Genomic DNA, 18942 nt, shown 5'->3' with positions numbered 1-18942 from the left:
ATTAACATTTTTTGTGATTATTCAGCACTATCGAAACTTTTTTTTTAAATTATCTAACATTCTCTAAGACGAATATAGCAAAGACTACATGTTATAATTTCATTGTTATTATTTTTTTTATATTATTATAAAATGCACAAAACTTAACTTAAACTTTAGCAGCAAAGGCCTTCAGCTTATTGAGAAGATTTTAGTTTAATTTCATTTTTATTTATTTATTGAATTGTATCTGGTAATCTATTTCCATTGTAGATCCTTGCATGTTGAAAGCTATTTGTATTTTTTTTTTAAATCAAGCGCGCTTTTTGTGAAAAACTAGTTCAATTCGTAAAACGATTGCTTAGTTCCGATAGCTATTGCTATTAATCGGCGTCTTGTTTATAGAATGTATAAAAGAATACCATGGAGTTTATAAGTAATGTTGAAGATGTTAAAAGGACCATTATTGAAAACACCGAGTTTATAAAGTCGTTGGAAAACTGTAAGTCGCCATCATCAATGCCGGCGGTTGGTGTTTTTAAAATGTTGCGATTCTTTAAAGGTTGCGATGACAGTTTCCACAGCCAAATACAAAAAATGATCAGTGAAACATTGAAGGAGCGCTTGGAGCTAGGCGAACGTCTAATTGCCATGAAGGCCAAGCAGAAACGCATCGATGCTGTATTACAACAAGGATTGGCTGAAACCGATATAGTGGAAGACTTAAACAAGCAGTGCTTACAATCATTTGAAAAGGAAGATAAAAAGCGCATCAATGTTAAAATAACGTCAGAGTACAAACAGTTTAAACGGGAACTGGAAGCCGTTAATGCTGACTCGGGTGCCACAAACACAGAAGATGAGGATGTGGCCGAAGTCATGCAGCCCGGTGTCATGGTGGTCTCAATGCATGACCCGTGGTCCAAGGCACTCATGTTGAATGCAGTGCGCAACATTAATTGCGGTCATCATTATGAACATGATTCAGTGCAGGCTATTATAAAAGACAACATGGGTATACGCTGTCCAGTAGTAGGTTGCGCAAGCAAATCTTATATACAGCCGCATCATCTGGAACCCGATATGGCTTTGCGTGCGAAAATTAGAGCCTATAAAGCTGAACTGGAGTTTGCGGAAACATTGTCAGATGGAGAAAATTAAAGAGAAAGCATGTCCAGAAATCCATTAACAAACCAATATACAAGTTTTGGGATGAAAATGATGTTAACTATAATATATTAGAAGACCATAACACATGAGTGTGGATTTCTAAATATACAATTAGAAGGAATTAAATTAGTCAATAATTGAAGTTTTTAAATGTTGGCAAAACAAATTATCTTCGGTAGTATTCCGAAAACAATCGATAGGCTTTGAGCGATAATCGCACATGGCCATACTATATCTAGCGTTGCCAGATAGTTAAAGAATCTGGCAACGCTCAGCACAGCTGTTCGCCCAAAACAAATTGCAAATATTTCCCAAATAATTTGGCATAAACTCGAAACGCGTTTAACAACCAATGCGCATGCAGCGTGTTAATAATTTGGACGCTGTAGCACGGGAGCATCAGCAACAACGAAAGCATCGTTTTCAGATTTGACGCAGCCAACTGCCTGGAAAAACCGCTGGCAATGATGCCGATGCCCATGCCCGCATACGCATACGATGTGGCCAGCCGCACTCACACGCTTGCTAAGAAGACGCATTATTTATATAATTCTAGTACTGCTGGCCCTTCTCTATATATTCGAAAGCCTCTTTGATCGGGTAAGCGGTGAACTGAGAATTCGCTTTTATTAAGTGATTTTATTACTCTGCTTTACGCTCAGCAGAAGGGTGCCTTTAGCGCGCTACATTACGATGAGTATAAAGCCCAACGAACACGTCCGCTGCTTTGGCAGCAACAGTTGCTGCTGCCGGAAGAACATATCAATCGAACCCGCGATCCGGATCTACGTTGTCGCAATTCGGTGCAGGGAAGTCAACTGCTGGCCGATGAGCGTGGTTTCGTATGTTTACGTGAGCAGATGCTGGCCAATGGCTGTTGTAACGTGGAGCTGGCCGGAATTAGCTACTATAGCTGCCACAGCTGCAACTCCACATCGCACTGCTGCGGCGTCTATGAATACTGTGTGTCCTGTTGCCTGCATCCTAACAAACGGTCGCTGCTGGAGCAGGTGCTGCAGGCGCAAGACACACAAAAATACATCTATGCCAGCGTGGTGGATCACTTTGAGCTGTGCCTCGTCAAGTGCCGCACCAATTCACACTCTGTTGAGCACGAGAACAAGTACCGCAACGAAGCAGCCAAGTATTGCTATGGCACCACCGAGGCGCACGAGTCGCAGCGCGAAGTGGCGCCCAGAGGTGGCCAGGGTTAGTCAGATCACAGCCCAAAGGCAAGTGCAATCTCTATATCTCTTTGTTCGATTGTTTTTTTTTTTTGTAATTGTCGTGGGCTATTGCCTTGATTGTCCAAATTAAAATGAATGGACAGGTCAAGGGTTAAAATCTCTCAACGGACTCCTTATTGTTGGTACAATTGACAATTCGACAGAGTTTTTAGTATAATTCGCAATCCTAAACAGTTAGGGCGTTTATAGGGCAATTAATGCTCGATTTTTGTTTTATCTCAGGTTTTAGACATAATCTTTTAAGTTGCCACGTTCAATGGATTCACAATTCATTCTGGGTGTTATGAACAATTTTCTGAAATCTATATATATATATATATATATATATATATATATATATATATATATATATATATATATATATATATAAATATAGCGACATGTTAGGGTATTTTTTTTTTTTTTTTTTTTTTTTTTTGTGATATTCATAATGATGTACATACACACTTATCATTTATATTTTAGGCTTTATAATGTTGTGCTTTAACAATAGTAATTTATTCAAATAATACAGAAAACATTGAGGGTACGCTTGATACCTGTGTAAAATAGCTTTTAAGTGATTGGATTATTCTTGTGAGGGCACCAAAGGCTCCTGGAAGACTTCGTTGTGATTGATGCCATAATGAATGATGCCGTCTCGCACGTAACCCCAGGCCATGCGGCGTGATGTCCAACTGATGCCCACCTCGCCCTTGTGGTCAATAACAATGGCGCCGCCGGTGCCGCCGATGCGATCTGTCATCTTCTGGCATTCCTGCTTGGCGGCAGCTTGCGCGGAGAGTCCCTGATGCTGGATGGCGCCCAATATACGTTGAGCTAGATTGTAGCGCATTATGGTCTCACCATGGCCTGTAGTAGAGATGCCGCCAATAGTATTTTCAGCATAGGTACCACAGCCGAGCAGAGGAGTATCGCCAATTCGTCCCGGCCATTTGCCTGTGATGCCGCCCGTTGAGGTGCCCACCACAATTAGTCCGCTCGTGTCCATGGCAACGGCGCCCACAGTATCTCCATTCGGATCGGTGCGTGCCTTATCTAGCTCGGTGCGAGCAAAAGTGGTGTCTAAGCCCTGCGCCTCCTGCTGCTTAAACTCTCGCAATGCCTGCTGAGCGCTCTCCGTAACAAGGGAGCCAGCCGGCAGCCGCTCGATGCCAGAGCTTAGCGCCAAGTCCAATGCCGCCTGGCCGCCAAGGAAAACATGACGTCGCCTTTCCATCAACCGGCGTGCCACTGTGATCGGATGCATAACATCACACAGCAGTGTTACACAGCCGGCACGCAAATCGCGGCCCTCCATAAAACTGGCCTCCATTTCCACGCCGCCGGCGGTGTTAAGGCAGGAACCATAGCCCGCATTAAACGACTCATCCAGCTCCATGGAACGCACGGCCGTCTCAACGGCATCCAGTGCGCTGCCAGATGCTTCTGTTGTCGGCTCAAAATGCTTCCAGGCAGCACGTAGCGCGTCCTTGATGCCCTTGAACTTGCCGGCAACGCGGGAGTCGGTTATGTCCCCCGCTCCACCATGTATCAGGATCACTGGGTGTGGCATATTTTTTTGTTTGCTCTCAACTGTTGCTTGTGCTTGTTTCCGAACACGACACTGACTGACGCTTCCAATTGCTGCGCTCAGTTTGCCTTTGTGCTCTTCTTGCTGCTCTATCGTTCGCTTTATGTTTCTTTTCTGCTTATCTTTATTGCTTTGTTTCTGTTTGCTGTTCTCAGCTTGTATTAGGGTGGACCCGTTTCAAGACATTCGCGATTGCATCTGCGCCGCATCCGTTTGATGTGTTGATGAATTAACCAATTTAGATAAATGATGGTGATTTCGATAGCTGTGCATTGATTTGTTATTTGATTCAACATCTCTATATGTATATGAAACTGTTCGTCCCGACTGACTGATTGACTGACTGACTGACTGATTGGTGATCAGTAGTTACCTTATATGATGTATCGCACGTTAAGACAGGATTTCGGGAAATACCACCCGCATATGTGAAAAGTTCGGGAAAAACGTTGGCATGAAACTTGTTTGTTTATTATCCGATCGGAACCAAATTTATTTTCAAAGACCTTTGTTTAAATTCATTTGTGGGTTTTTCACACCTTTCAAGAAATGAATTCCGCCTTGGTTTAAATGGGGGTCAAAGATTTGGTGGGTGACGTTTTGTATTCGAATTCAGTAGAAATAGGATTTAAAGATTTTTTGAGCGAAGTTTTAAGTTTTGTCCGATTTGCATCAAACTTAAGAATACGTGTTTCAGCCAAAAAAATGGTTGCATGTAGGTTTTTAGCTTACCGTCCGATTGGCTTCAAAATCAATTTCGGTAATCTTCTTGGGTGGCAAATATGGGTCAAAGGTTTCATAAATGAAAGTTTACTCTTTAGCTTCAAGATTTTCATCGCAAGACTAACATGGGCGGGAAACGGTTGATTCCAAAACTTGGTTCTTTTTTCGATGCACTTAAAACATATTTTTTAATAAAATTGATTTGAATTTTCTACGGGTGGGTACTTAGTGGAAAGGTAATATCTAAAATTTTTGGCACGAAAAGTTCCACGGGCAAGGCCGGGCAATATCCGCTAGTATATGTATATTTCTATGGTTTCTATTAGTATATTAGGAATACAAATTTTATTAGCTTCTACGGCCTTTGACTAACAATTTCCTAAATGAGCCTGTCTAAGGAATATATATATTTAACCAACTAGATATCGAATAGGAATTCTTGAATAAAGTAGGCATTTGATTTAATTTAAAATTTTGTAAAATTTGGGTAGCCATGCTTTTAATGTTGATTGCTTGCTAAAAGGTGCCGAATCAAAAAGCAAATAAAATTGTGTCCGGATTGCAGAGCAAGAAGAAAAAAAATAAATAGAAAATTTGACAGACAAATCTGGTAAAAATCAAATTTGAACGCGAATTTAAAGTGAAGTGCAATTAACACACCTTGAAAACGACAGATCGCCATGGATCCCATGAAATCAAATGCTGAGATAAAAGACCTTATGAAGACTGACAGCATTGACCAATGGAATGGGCCAGATCCTGGTACCGTTACGGTGGCCACACAAACCGAAGATTTGAAAATTCGTAGCTTGGAGACCATACCGCAACCTCGAAAATTTGCTAGGCCCAAGACAACGTATCAGCAGCAGCAGAAGTGGCCAGATATGAATCTGGACGTAACCAATGAGACAGACAAGTGCACAACTCGCAACAAGGCGTGTCAGACTATTAAAACTGGTGTCAAGCGATTATCGACCGATTCCCAAATGGATAATCTGCGGGCCGTTATGTATCAAAGACGAAAAATGGCCATAGACATGGATCGGGCCCATTTAGAGAAGTTAATGGAGACAATTAATGCCGATCCACCGCCCCCCTGGCATGAGGCGTCACTCCTGTGGCTGGAGGTCGACAAGTTGGAGAATCGCATTGAGGAATTCGACAAAGGCAAGACACCGTAACAAGTTACACGAAGAGCGAAACATAATCCGTCCATAGCTATATTGTGATTGTATAAATAATTTACAGCTTTAATAGTTAAATATATATATAGTATGTACCCCCTAACAGCTTACAGATAAAGGAAAAGGGAAATACGGAGGCCGGATCTATTGGAACTAACATATATTCAAATATTCAATAAGCACGAATAAGTCTTCGAGCAGAGGCGTGCGCTGTCAGTTCAGGCTCCGGATAATTTGAGCGAAAGGATCTCTTAATTATTCTTTGCTAGCCAGGCGGCACTCCAAGAACCAAGACCCTTTTACAATTGCGCCAAAGCTGGTCGGCTACTGATTTCAGCAGCTGAATATGCTAGCTGCCAGTACGTTCCCATTGAGGAATATTTGCTAATATGGCCGACTTCTAAGCCGAGCAAGAGGCAAAAATTCGCCTCCCCAAGGAACAGCGAATTGAACCACGTCTATACTAGGCCGAATTTTTGGTGTAAGTGTAAGCACCCGATTTCTGCACCGGAGAAAGTATAACATATATAACCCAATAGTCTATTGCCTCAAAAACTGAAACCCAGTACGATTCTGTGTAGGGGATCAGAAGACAGAAAACTTTCTTTGTGAATCCCCTGTACCTCTGCGCGGTGAAAAATAATAATTTTAATAATAATAATATTAATAACAATACCATCAACTAAATATCGGGTAGATGTACTTTATGTCGAAGGTCAAACAAAATAATTCTGTTCAGCTTCGAGTGCCTGCGTGTGTGTGTGTCCTTAAGATTTAATTGAAATTCAAGTGCCTTGACTTTTTACCATATGGATGATCCCTTTTGCATGGGATATGACGAACAAATGACCTGTTTCAAGGCCTGTTCTTTGCCTGGGTGCGGGCTTGTTTGTGCTCAACCAGCTGACATGGTAAACGCAACCAGGCGCGCACATGCATGCACACGCACACAAGCACACACACGCACTTTCATGCATACACAGATTCGGATGTGTTTCTGCATATTTAAAGGGGGGCGTGGCAGCGTGATGTTGGTTTAAGGCTGGACGCTGTCACTTGCCTGTATTTGACGAAATTTCCCGCGTCGCAATCGGAGTGACCTCAAGGCTCAAAGCTTCCTGCCATGGTCTCCAGCTCTTTAGTGTATCTGTGTGTGTGTGTGTGTGTGTGTGTGTGTGTACGTGTGACTGTGATTTTGCGTGTGAGCATGTTGGTTGTTTGTGCCCGACTAGACTTTTGGTCGTTGCATTGCGTACTGGCTTCCTTTTGACGCAGCCTTGCTGTTTATTCAGAGCATCATACAGACTCAAGCCAATTGCATTCAACACCTACACAACCTCTGGCCCCCGTCCACAATACTGTAGGTTATATCAACTCCAATGGCCTCGTCAACGACGGCCGACGTTGGCTGGCATGTACTTATGTCCACATGTGCATATATTTGCATTGCCCGGGGTGTCGGCACGGACTGCGCTTTTCAACAACAATGAACCGCATAAACACAACCATGCGACACACGCACACACATAGCCGCCCTCCCACATATATGCACATACATGTGGCACATTCAACGCCAACAGCGATGCGATGCTTCACTTGCAATGCGCTAAACTTCCGTAGCCGGTGCCAAAGACCAGGCCAATCTACATCAAACTGCAAACAAGCCAAGAATCACGCAACTTGATGGCCATGGAGCCGGGACAGTACATGAACAACGGCGACTCGGACATTTGCAAACCTATTCGTGAAATCATGCAAAGATATTTAAAGTCGGACTTGTATTAATTCGGTTGTCATTAGCTTATAACGACCTATTCCCATATAGTTGGAGTGTTGGCATTAGGTTTCCTCACGAAGTACGTAATGCGTAGAAGGAAATGTCTCCAAGCACATAAAGTAAATATATTCTTGATTAGTATGAGCACAGCCGAGTCGACATAGCTAAATCTGTCAACTTCTTTGCAAGTCTCTGATTTAATAAGCTATCGTCATGAAACTTTATTGACCGCGAATGATTAGTAAGAAATTAGGTGCTTCTTTGAAGTATTGGGGATAAATTTAGATTTTTTATAGGGCGGAAAACGAATACTAAAATTTGATGCAAAAAACTTGCCACGGGCAAGGCCGGGTAACATCCGGAAGTAACTTTATAAAAGATTTAAAAACATTCCAAAACAAAAATCCACAATGAAACAACTTAACACAAAATCTTCCAAGAGCATGTGAAGCTTTTATAAAATATAAAATTGTATGGGACTGTGTAAGAAGTTGTTCTGTTGTTTAAACTTTTGCTTGCAGCTTATTTTTGTGCTTATTTCTCAATTACACTGTGCGACGGGTACAACATAAATTTTATTGCAGCGCGTAATTCAATTGCAATGGCATTTTGTGGGCCTCCCTAATGGTTATTCTCCAAATTTCTGTCATTACCAAGCGAGCTGGCTGCCACTGGCCCCTCCATACGTGTAAATATGTTCTAAATGCTCTATACACACGTATGCTTGTGTAATACATTGTCATGCCAGTTGGTGCTCTTGTTCTTGTTATTGTTGTTGTTGTTGCGAAATCAATTCTGCATAAATATAGCGCGTTGGCGTTTGGCAAAGTGTTTTTGGTCGACGAGACTCAGGCTTCTAATGTCCAATGCTCTTCAAGTACTGCAGTTTGAAGGTCACAGAATTTATTTAAAGTATAGTTGATCAATAAATAATATGCTTCAATTTGAAGACATTTAGTTTTAATTAAATTAACTAACTGAATCTATATAACATTTTAGTTAACTTTGAGAGTTTGTATTTAATTAGAAATCGGTGCCATATCGTTTTGTTAAATTTTGCATTCCATTCTATTTTGTAAGGGTATGTATTGATAGGATTCACAATTTATGTGGATATTTCAGTTTGATTTCGTAAAATGTCCTGCGCATGACAAATGTTTTAGAGGGTGTCACAGATCAACGCCAATTGTGGTGCCTATGTAATGAATAATGTGAACGAGTACAGCTCTGACCCAGGGCTATTTTATCCACACACAATGCCAGTTGGTTGAGTCCTGACTATGACTAGAATCAGTGGCACCACTATATCATATATTTTCCAATTCCACAAACATATAAGGGAATTAAGTTTCAGCACCTTTTCCGCAACGCTTATGTGCATTTATTTTCACGGGCGGGAAATGGGTGAAAATGTGAAAGACACAAAGTCATGTGGAATAATAGTTTGTTATTGGGGACGCACATTTGATTTACAAATTTTTTATGCTAATCGATATGTCAGTGATTATTATGTACATGGGAAAGCGTGAGCCAGGCCCTTATGTCAGCTAAATAAGTACCCACTCGTATGCACTCGCCGCTTCATGAGTGCCTCATTATAAGTATTGAAATATTTATGCTGCTAGCCGGTATCAATCATGTTTGCGTTCTGCAACAATCAAATAATTTTCCAAATTATTTGGTCATAACAAATTTATCTGTGGCTTTTACCCAAATTGAAATTCACTTAAATGCCAGCTAACAGCAAATTTATGGCCACAGTGCGTATGCGTAATATACAGCAAATAATTTGCAAGTGTAGAGATTTCATAACTTAAAAGTTATTAAGCGCGCATCACAGTTCTTAGCAAGACCATCTCAGGGACCTTACGTAAGAAACCAAAATGTTTTTGGATAGATAGCCCCGGCGCCGGGCTCAATCTGCGGGTGCAGCCCGCTTTTTAAATCGCAACAGCAATAGAATGTGATAGGGGACACCTTTCAGAGGCTTCAAAGGATTCTGCTTTGAATCCCAACTGTACTGTGTTATGAAGGATACAAGAAGAGTCGAGTGGTCTGCGAACCTCCGCAGACAAACCCCCTTTCTATGTGTGAGGAGGACGTATTGATTCCTGAAGACACAGCTAGTTTTTTTATACCCCCACACGATTGAAGCGTGTGAAAAGGCAGATGTATGTAATAAGGGGATGAAAGAAAATTTGACCACAAAAAATAAATATATTCTTGATCAGGACGATTAGCTAAGCCGATCTAGCCATATCCTTCGATCTTAGAAGCGAGTGAAATTTAAGCCATGTATTCTCTATACTCAAAACGGGATAATAATTTGTTTTTGCCGTTATCTCTTTTCATTATTAAAACAACTAAAAAATCAATTTGAAGCTTGTTTTTTTAAGCACAGCTCGAAAGTTATAAAAGCAAGATACATTTAGCATGGAGGCAATTTTAAAGTATAAGCCAATTTTAGATGTATCAGTTTTTGTAAACATTTCTCATTTGGCTCGAAATTAGAAAATGTTAAGTGGAAGAGCCATGCCATTAAGTATATATACGCGCATTTGGTTGTCATATTAATGACACTCCAAATTTTCATAAAAATCGGACTTTAAGCACCGACGCGGACTGGAGTCAAGTGTAAGCCGCACGTATGCTTGTGTTTCTGTGTATGTATGTAAAGCGGGCGCGGGGTTCAGGGGATTTTCTAATTAGGCATACCCGACTAGAGCACTTTTACTAGGTTTATTATTAGCTTGGCAACTTTAAACCCAAAGCTCGAATGAAAATCTGGCTAAGTAGTTGTGGCGAACCAGCAGCCTGCACTCTATCTATCTAACTCCCCAGCTGGCCATGCCTCTATCGAGCCGCGTAGTCGCATGTAAGTTTTAGCGATTTGTAGTAAGCCGACTTAACGCAATTTCCATATGAAATAAAATCGATTACAGCAACAATTTAAAGCTGCTTAAGCTGAGAAAACATGGGCTCATCATTAACAGCATCGGAATTTGAATGTTTCAAAAGGCGCGAAGGTGGGGTCACGTCCTAAACAATGAATGCGTAAATCTGTCACAATTAATACCTTTAATCGTGCTCACGCGGCACGCGCAAAGTCAAAAGGAAGTTGCTGATGGGGTTGTCGGCGCGGAGGCTGGCGGGTGGAGGGGGGTGGGTTGACTCGGGCTGAGGCGGTGTAATTGTGTAAGTGGGCGACCGGAAACCCCCAGTTGCTCACTCATTTACACCGTTGGCAGCTGGGACAGGCGTCTGAATGGGTGAAGACACGCACGCGGGGCCTTTCACAGGCGTGAGAAGTTTGTCGCGCTCTCATTGTCAGCATGCTGTTGCAATTGCCAAGTGGCAGGGAGCGACCATTAAAGCCATGTTAATCGATTTTCTGTTGCTTTACATGCGCCAAAGCAAACCAAATCAAGCCAAGCCATGCCCTACCCTGCCCTGCCTCCGCCATGCCTTGTAGCCCACTATTGGCAGCTTCGCTAAGCTGTTGCTGGCACGGGCACAAGCCGGAGGTAAAGCCGTCGCAAAGGAGAAGATAATCCGCATGGCCCGGGGAGTTTTTCAGGTGGGCGGCAGCTTCGATGCTTGTACTCCCTCTCATGGCATTTGGTGTGGTGCGAGCCGCGAGCTGCGAGCTGCGAGCGTGGGGCATTCAACATAAGGTAACTACTCATGGGGCCGATTGCAAATCCGTGGACAGCTATTCAAATGGTTGTGGCTGAGGCCGTAATAGAGAAAAGAGCTCTTAAGAAATTAATCATTCGATTAAAACTCATTAATGAGTGTTGGCAGCTATTAAGACGTATCGATGCGGAATATGCCGGAGTTCAATTTATGCTTTTCTTATATACCAGTATATACATACATATAGTCTTAAATATGTACAAAAAATCATACCTACATACTGTTTACTTCTAAACACAAATATATAATAGAATATTTCTAAGTTTGAATCATGTTTTACACTCTCTTTGTGTACTGCCTCGTTTATGTAGTCCTCGGTCGACGAGTTAAGCGTTAAGTCTAAGCGATCCAGAACAGGGCGGATTCGATCAACTGAATCAAACGTAAAGTGCCCTACTCTGCGATTTTCAAAATTTCACCTCAGGTTTTAATGCCTTGATTTTAAGTCTTTTTGTATGTGTATGTATGTAGATATGCATGTGTTTATGTAAGTATTTGTATAGGTATGTAGGTATGTATTTATCTATGTATTTATGTATGTATGTATGTATGTATTTATTTATGTATGTATGTATGTATGCATGCATGTTTTATAAATATTTTTTGGTGTATAGTAGGGAAAAGTTCACTAAAAAATTAACTACTCTCCGTATCCCTTTCATTGCTTCTATGGTGGTTATCACTTCATGTTGTATGTATAGTATCAAGAGTGTTTTAGCATTTGCTTCCATTTTCATATATTGATACATAAATAGGAATTTTTGTTAACCAATTCAGATGTACGGGTTGTCTCTTGGTATAATATAAATTAAGAAAATACATATCTGTATAAATATTTATACACATCAAATATGATGTTTTAAAATAAAAGATAATTAAATAATTATATGTGTGAATATAGATAATACACTGTTTTAAATTAAGTGAATTCTATAGACCAATTTAAGGGATATTTGAAAGCAGACAACAAGTTTAAAGTTTAAGATTTAAGTTTAAATTTAATACAACTGTACTCGTATACCCCTGAACACATTTTTTTGTATATTCTCATATTTTAAGCGGTCTTCAAGTCGGCGGTTTGATTTAATGGAAAGTTAACTCTAACCCCAATGTAGTAACTCGATGATCTGAGTGTGTGTGTGTGAGAGTGTGTCTGGTCTTATGTTACACGTACGCACATTTTGCAAATGCACTAAATTACGGTAACTCAGTCTACATCTCTCTCAGCCGCCATCCGTCGTCCCCATGGCAACTGTTTAAAGTGTTTTAGTATTAGTGTTGGCGTTGCTAAGCCAAAAACTAACTTACACCTAACTAAATGACAAAGTTTTGCGACTCACGGCTGCACACATATATATATATATATATATATGCATGCAAGCAGTGTGAGCGCAATGGAGACTGAAGGGAGTGAGAGGTAAGTGTGCATGGCGGTAATTTAAGGTAAACATTTCTTTCTGTGCAGAGTTGAGCTTGCTGTGTCTATGTGTGTGTGTGAGTGTGCGTGCGTGTGTGTGTTGGTTGCTTTTTGTAAGTGTGTGTTACCACATGGACGCCAAAAGGCATGCGCTGCAAATTCACAAACTCGCTGATACACACACTCATGGTAAAAAAAAAAACACATATGCCTCAGTGCTGCGTTTTTGTACCCTGTAAAGGACAAGCTTTGGCAGGGTTAGTTGTGAATCAGCATAAACTAGAAATATTTAGATAGTTTTTGTGATTTTAGCACAGCATCATAGTGTCTAAAAACTTACAACATGACCGCGTATAAGTTAGTCAGATAGTGTGCAAATTTGTTGACAACGTCAACTGGGCGAGGGTTAAATTGCGAACATTTACATATATCTGCCACAAGACTTGAGCTACAAATATCAAATTTTGTAAATAGGCTAGAAATAGAGACCGAGTAAAACTGCATTGAGGATAGTTTCTTGAACTTGTCAACATTAATGAACCTTGGTGTAAGTTTAAGCACAGGTTTGTCATTTATTTTCAAAATGAAAATTATAATAATCAATTCGATTTTTAATTGGCAATCGCCCGTTGTACTGAAAATATTTTAATCTTTAAATATTCTCTCATATAAAATGCGGGCTATTTTAGACAGGTGCAAGATATTAAAAATTCGAGTCTGAGAAGAATCTTATTTTATTTTGAAGCAAACCATTTCAAAACTATATGATTTGGCTTCTACTTAGCAAACGTAGAAAATATTCTGTGCTGGCACTGATTTGGTTCAAAAATTTAGAATAATGCTAATAATAATAATATAATGATAACTAAAAGAATGAATGGAATATCATAAATGTGTTTTCATTTCTTTTGCAACGCAGTATATTCCCTAAGATTTCTTTCACAATAAAGAAATTGGGAAAAAAGGTATTCTCTAGCCTATTCGCACACTTAAGACCCTTTTAACAGGGTAATTATAGTCGGGCTTTGTATGTGTGTTGGCTACTACTTTTGCCACTATTTCAACCGCATAAGCGAAGGCGAGTGTATCTATGTGAATGTGTGTGGGCATAGGTGTGTGTGTAAGTGTGTGTGTCTCTGTTGCCCGTGAACGTGCCGTGCGTTGCCAGTTAGCATTACAGTTGGCGCTGCTGCGGATGCTGCTGCCCCTTGTTGGTTGCTGCCACTCGCAGCATGTTGGACACACATAGGTGCCTTTTTTTATGTATCTTCTTATTGCAACTGTTGTTGCCTGTTGCCTGTTGCTGTTGTTGTTGTAGTTTTGTTTTGGTTTTTGTTGCCAACTGACACGGGCCACTCGCCGCCACACCGCGCTGTTTCGCCCCCCTTCAGTTGTAACTGACATTTTACACATTTACAAGTTGCCACTTTATATTGCATAATATTACCACGTACATGCGCCACCTTTACTTTTTTACGAGTCAGAGCTGAGTGGATGTGTGTGTGTGCGTGCACACACAAAGTAATTCAATAATTACGCTCTTGACATCATATTCGTATTACTTTTTTGTCGCATGTGCGAATATGTGTGTGTGTGTGTGCGGACAGGGGCGTGCGTGTGTGTATGTGTGTGTGTCTTGACGAGTGGTTTGAGAGTTGTGGCTTAAAAAGTCACACGCCGCTTAACAATTAACCCACTTTGCCACACCCACTCGCACGTGACATTGCGGCGTAGAAGAAGACGCGTTTATGTTCTGTCCTTTTGCCAGTCACATTTGAACGCAATTAAATTTCCCTTTTCACCCGCTTACTGTAAAAAATCTGAAGCAAAAAAAAAAATGTATATCTATATCTATATCTATATCTATATCTATATCTATATCTATATCTATATCTATATCTATATCTATATATATCTATATCTATATCTATATCTATATCTATATCTATATCTATATCTATATCTATATCTATATCTATATCTATATCTATATCTATATCTATATCTATATCTATATCTATATCTATATCTATATCTATATCTATATCTATATCTATATCTATATCTATATCTATATCTATATCTATATCTATATCTATATCTATATCTATATCTATATCTATATCTATATCTATATCTATATCTATATCTATATCTATATCTATATCTATATCTATATCTATATCTATATCTATATCTATATCTATATCTATATCTATATCTATATCTATATCTATATCTATATCTATATCTATATCTATATCTATATCTATATCTATATCTATATCTATATCTATATCTATATCTATATCTATATCTATATCTATATCTATATCTATATCTATATCTATCTATATCTATATCTATATCTATATCTATATCTATATCTATATCTATATCTATATCTATATCTATATCTATATCTATATCTATATCTATATCTATATCTATATCTATATCTATATCTATATCTATATCTATATCTATATCTATATCTATATCTATATCTATATCTATATCTATATCTATATCTATATCTATATCTATATCTATATCTATATCTATATCTATATCTATATCTATATCTATATCTATATCTATATCTATATCTATATCTATATCTATATCTATATCTATATCTATATCTATATCTATATCTATCTATATCTATATCTATATCTATATCTATATCTATATCTATATCTATATCTATATCTATATCTATATCTATATCTATATCTATATCTATATCTATATCTATATCTATATCTATATCTATATCTATATCTATATCTATATCTATATCTATATCTATATCTATATCTATATCTATATCTATATCTATATCTATATCTATATCTATATCTATATCTATATCTATATCTATATCTATATCTATATCTATATCTATATCTATATCTATATCTATATCTATATCTATATCTATATCTATATCTATATCTATATCTATATCTATATCTATATCTATATCTATATCTATATCTATATCTATATCTATATCTAATCTATATCTATATCTATATCTATATCTATATCTATATCTATATCTATATCTATATCTATATCTATATCTATATCTATATCTATATCTATATCTATATCTATATCTATATCTATATCTATATCTACATCTATATCTATATCTATATCTATATCTATATTTATATTTCTTCGCTTTTTATCGGCTTGCTTCCTTTTTAAACTGGCAATTTGAGCTGTTCCGAAATAAAAGAGCTTGAAGGTCCGATACGGGCATAAATATGACCAACAAATTTTCAATTACTTGTTTGGGATAATATTTTCGGAAAATGCAATTTGTCCGACTAACTTTATTCATTCATTTTGAGCTGAAGTTGGCGAAAAAACACGCACTAACACAGACACAGCCAAATACACAGACATACATACACGCACACACACAATCACTTGCTCTTAGCTAACAGCAGCGCAATGAATGAGCTTTCATGTCCCATTTTTATATGTGTGTATGCATGGGTGTGTTTGAGTATGTGGAATGCGCGTGTTTGCTTGTGTTTGTAGTTTCGTTTCAAAAAAACAAAACTTTTGCAAAACGAACTGAACGCACATCGTGGACGTTTTATTACTAACGCAATGCTGCTCAACTGTGAGTTGCCCTCTAGTCCTAGGGTATATTACTAAGACCAGGAACCACATCTGTGTATTCGTACTTAATGTTATATTCTTTTAATAGGTAGTTTAGCAAAAATATGTTTGTCAGAAAGAGAAAAATTGCCATTTATCATTTTTAAAGTGTCCCTGAAAAATTTTGATAATATGCCAACATTATTTTTATTTCTGCTTTTTATATTGCCTGATATATTATTGTTATTGAAATGAAGCAGGGAGCCAATGTCTTGCAGACAATTTTTACTACTTTTTTAAAACTGCGTTCTTACAAATACTTCTAAATAATAAAATATGTTTGGGTTCGCTTACGTACACAATCCTATCCTGCAAAATATCAAGAAAACTAAATAGTTGTGTGCACGTGTACCTTGCGTACAGGGTATAACAAACACTGTTTGTAGCTCTTTAAGCTTTCCGCCTGGTTCTTTGTGTGTGTGTGTGTGTGGGTGGGTGGTGCATTGTGGTGCCGATGCGGTGTGACATGCTCACCTGCGATGTCGCCCTCATCATCCTCATCGCATCTTTCCTTTGAGGCCTTGCACGTGTTTTTCCCCTGGTTGGAATTGTAAAAGTTTTGTCGGAAATTTTTTATTTGCTATTTTCTCTCTTTTTTTTTTGTTACCCGCCGACCTTTGGGCGCTGCTCTCGGTGCCGTCGCGTCTAATTTCGGTTTTAAATACATGGTCATAGTTGATTTCGCTGGCAAAAGTTGGAGATTGCGATATATTTGGCTGGCTTGCTGTGTCAAATGATGAATGCACTTTTGCTGCTGCATTTGACTTGCTATGTAGAATAATGCTGGTGATGTTAAATTATCGATGACATTATCGAAATTTCGATTACACATTTTTGAATGTAACCTCAATGTCGGTAAACACATATTAAAAAAACAATAAAGCTATCAAACGGTTCTAGATGCTAAAATTATAATTTCAATATCGATATTCGAAGTAGTCGACTTTCTTGTATCGAGTTTATATATCTATTGATATTCCACCCGATCAGGTAGTTTTACCATATAAAAAGACAGCATGTTAAAAAAATTTGTGTGTATTTATTAATACAAAGAATATATATATTAGAGCTAAGAACAATTTGATACAATTTTGCTTACCGGCTACAAAAGTAGAAGAAATGAAAGGAAGCACACAAAAAAAAAAAAAAAAAAAATGTAATAATAAAAAAGCAAATATAGGGATTGCTCATTATTGCATCATCATGACGTGCATTTGTGCAAGAAATTAAATAAAGCATAGAACAAATGACAAGGACAAAAACAAAAAAAAAAAAGGAACGAAAACATGGAAAAGTGCAAATAAAGAATAGAGTGGAAAAAGGTTAGGAGGGTACATGTAGACAAAGGCGTTCACAAAACGCTCTACTTTCTCTTGGCAGCATCATCCCCCTCGGGCGCCTCGTTGTTGGGACTCGAGAAAATGTAATTGTCACGCCCGGAGATGCCCGTACCGGCGGCATCGCCCAGCCATGGATAAACATTGGGGCACTCGCGGCACGTCTCCATGTAGCGAGTATCTGTCAGATTTTGCTCAGGTATCTTGAATGGCAGCGCACACGTTTGCCAAATGTTGCAGGGCTTGGGCGCGACGGCAATATTTTTGTCACACTTCCAGGACTCGATTTGACTTACATCGCGCAGCTCCTTGGGATCAGTCATATACTGCAGCATTTGGGTGACGGTCAGTATGTAGACGTCGGGTCTGTAAATCAGAGTAAATGCAAATCGAACAATTCATTAATCACAGTCTCATTTCTATATTGATAAAATAAACGATAACTATTATAAGATTAAATCGTCATTTTAGTTATTAACTAATTGTGAGAGTGATAACAGAACATTACTCAAACAATTTCTAGAAATTAGTATAATCCCAACTTAAGGCCGATACAGCTTGGAATCGACCATAGTACATATACACAGCTTTCCATTCGCACAAAATGGTCGCTCACAGGTGTCTGACAAACGGATGTACCAACATCAACAAGCGAGTCAAGGCAAAAGAAAACTTTACAGCATTCTTTTGCTCTGGACCCAAACCTCTTTGTCGCTGTCCCACTCTTTTTGTCCAATTCTCCCACTCGGCTGTTTGCAGTCCAGGAGGCGTTTCATCATTCTGGCACGCATTTTCAAGCATCTCATGCAAACAGTAAAACGCCTGCCACTGGCTGCCGGCTTCCTGCTCCGGCTTTCTGCCACATCTACAGCTGTGAGCGTCGACACCAGCTCAATGTTGAAAGTCATTCACACTAATTAAAAACTTCGCACAATTGTGCGAGAAATAGTTTTGCAGCAGCTGCTATTCAGTTTAGCTTCAGCTCAACCCGCTTAGTTTCGCCCCAGACCCGATTTAGCATTCAATCTCTTTTAGCGCAATTGGCGCGCACACACACCTGGACCACACCTGCATATGGTCCGAGTCCGATCATAATGGCAGCCAACTGCATACGACCAACTTCTGTCTTAGTTTAACAACATGCAGATGAGATAT

The 18942-nt window shown here is 38.9% G+C and overlaps 5 protein-coding genes across 6 annotated transcripts in view; 3 read left to right on the top strand and 2 right to left on the bottom strand.

Annotated features, from left to right (window-relative positions):
• The first annotated feature begins 340 nt into the window (after positions 1 to 340).
• cerv (cervantes) lies at positions 341 to 1286 on the top strand. The gene is made up of 2 exons (XM_002055146.4): positions 341 to 481; positions 542 to 1286. The coding sequence occupies exons 1-2, from the start codon at positions 403 to 405 to the stop codon at positions 1138 to 1140; spliced, it is 678 nt and encodes a 225-aa protein (XP_002055182.1). The 5' UTR covers positions 341 to 402; the 3' UTR covers positions 1141 to 1286.
• A 98-nt stretch (positions 1287 to 1384) lies between these two features.
• LOC6631775 (SREBP regulating gene protein) lies at positions 1385 to 2711 on the top strand. Of its 2 annotated transcripts, none has more exons than XM_032440124.2 (2): positions 1385 to 1749; positions 1812 to 2711. In XM_032440124.2, the coding sequence occupies exons 1-2, from the start codon at positions 1648 to 1650 to the stop codon at positions 2361 to 2363; spliced, it is 654 nt and encodes a 217-aa protein (XP_032296015.1). In that variant the 5' UTR covers positions 1385 to 1647; the 3' UTR covers positions 2364 to 2711. The 2 variants fall into 2 exon arrangements, with proteins under 2 accessions (XP_032296015.1, XP_002055183.2); XM_002055147.4 differs by having other exon boundaries at positions 1815 to 2709.
• Positions 2712 to 2830: 119 nt separating this feature from the next.
• LOC6631776 (probable isoaspartyl peptidase/L-asparaginase GA20639) lies at positions 2831 to 4131 on the bottom strand. Its single transcript, XM_002055148.4, has one exon. The coding sequence runs from the start codon at positions 3949 to 3951 to the stop codon at positions 2965 to 2967; it is 987 nt and encodes a 328-aa protein (XP_002055184.1). The 5' UTR covers positions 3952 to 4131; the 3' UTR covers positions 2831 to 2964.
• Positions 4132 to 4386: 255 nt separating this feature from the next.
• Positions 4387 to 5980, top strand: LOC6631777 (uncharacterized). The gene is made up of 2 exons (XM_002055149.4): positions 4387 to 5302; positions 5367 to 5980. The coding sequence occupies exon 2, from the start codon at positions 5373 to 5375 to the stop codon at positions 5871 to 5873; it is 501 nt and encodes a 166-aa protein (XP_002055185.1). The 5' UTR covers positions 4387 to 5302; positions 5367 to 5372; the 3' UTR covers positions 5874 to 5980.
• Positions 5981 to 17505: 11525 nt separating this feature from the next.
• Cda4 (chitin deacetylase Cda4) overlaps positions 17506 to 18942 on the bottom strand; it is a 46507-nt gene continuing 45070 nt past the window's right edge. Inside the window, exon 8 of the mRNA XM_002055150.4 lies at positions 17506 to 18153. Coding sequence (XP_002055186.1) covers positions 17814 to 18153 — 340 coding nt within the window. The 3' untranslated portion in view covers positions 17506 to 17813. The remainder of the gene's footprint in view (positions 18154 to 18942) is intronic.

The sequence above is a fragment of the Drosophila virilis genome, chromosome X (genome assembly GCF_030788295.1).
Source record: "Drosophila virilis strain 15010-1051.87 chromosome X, Dvir_AGI_RSII-ME, whole genome shotgun sequence".
Taxonomy (NCBI): Eukaryota; Metazoa; Arthropoda; class Insecta; order Diptera; family Drosophilidae; genus Drosophila; species Drosophila virilis.
This window is presented reverse-complemented; position numbering and strand designations above follow the sequence as displayed.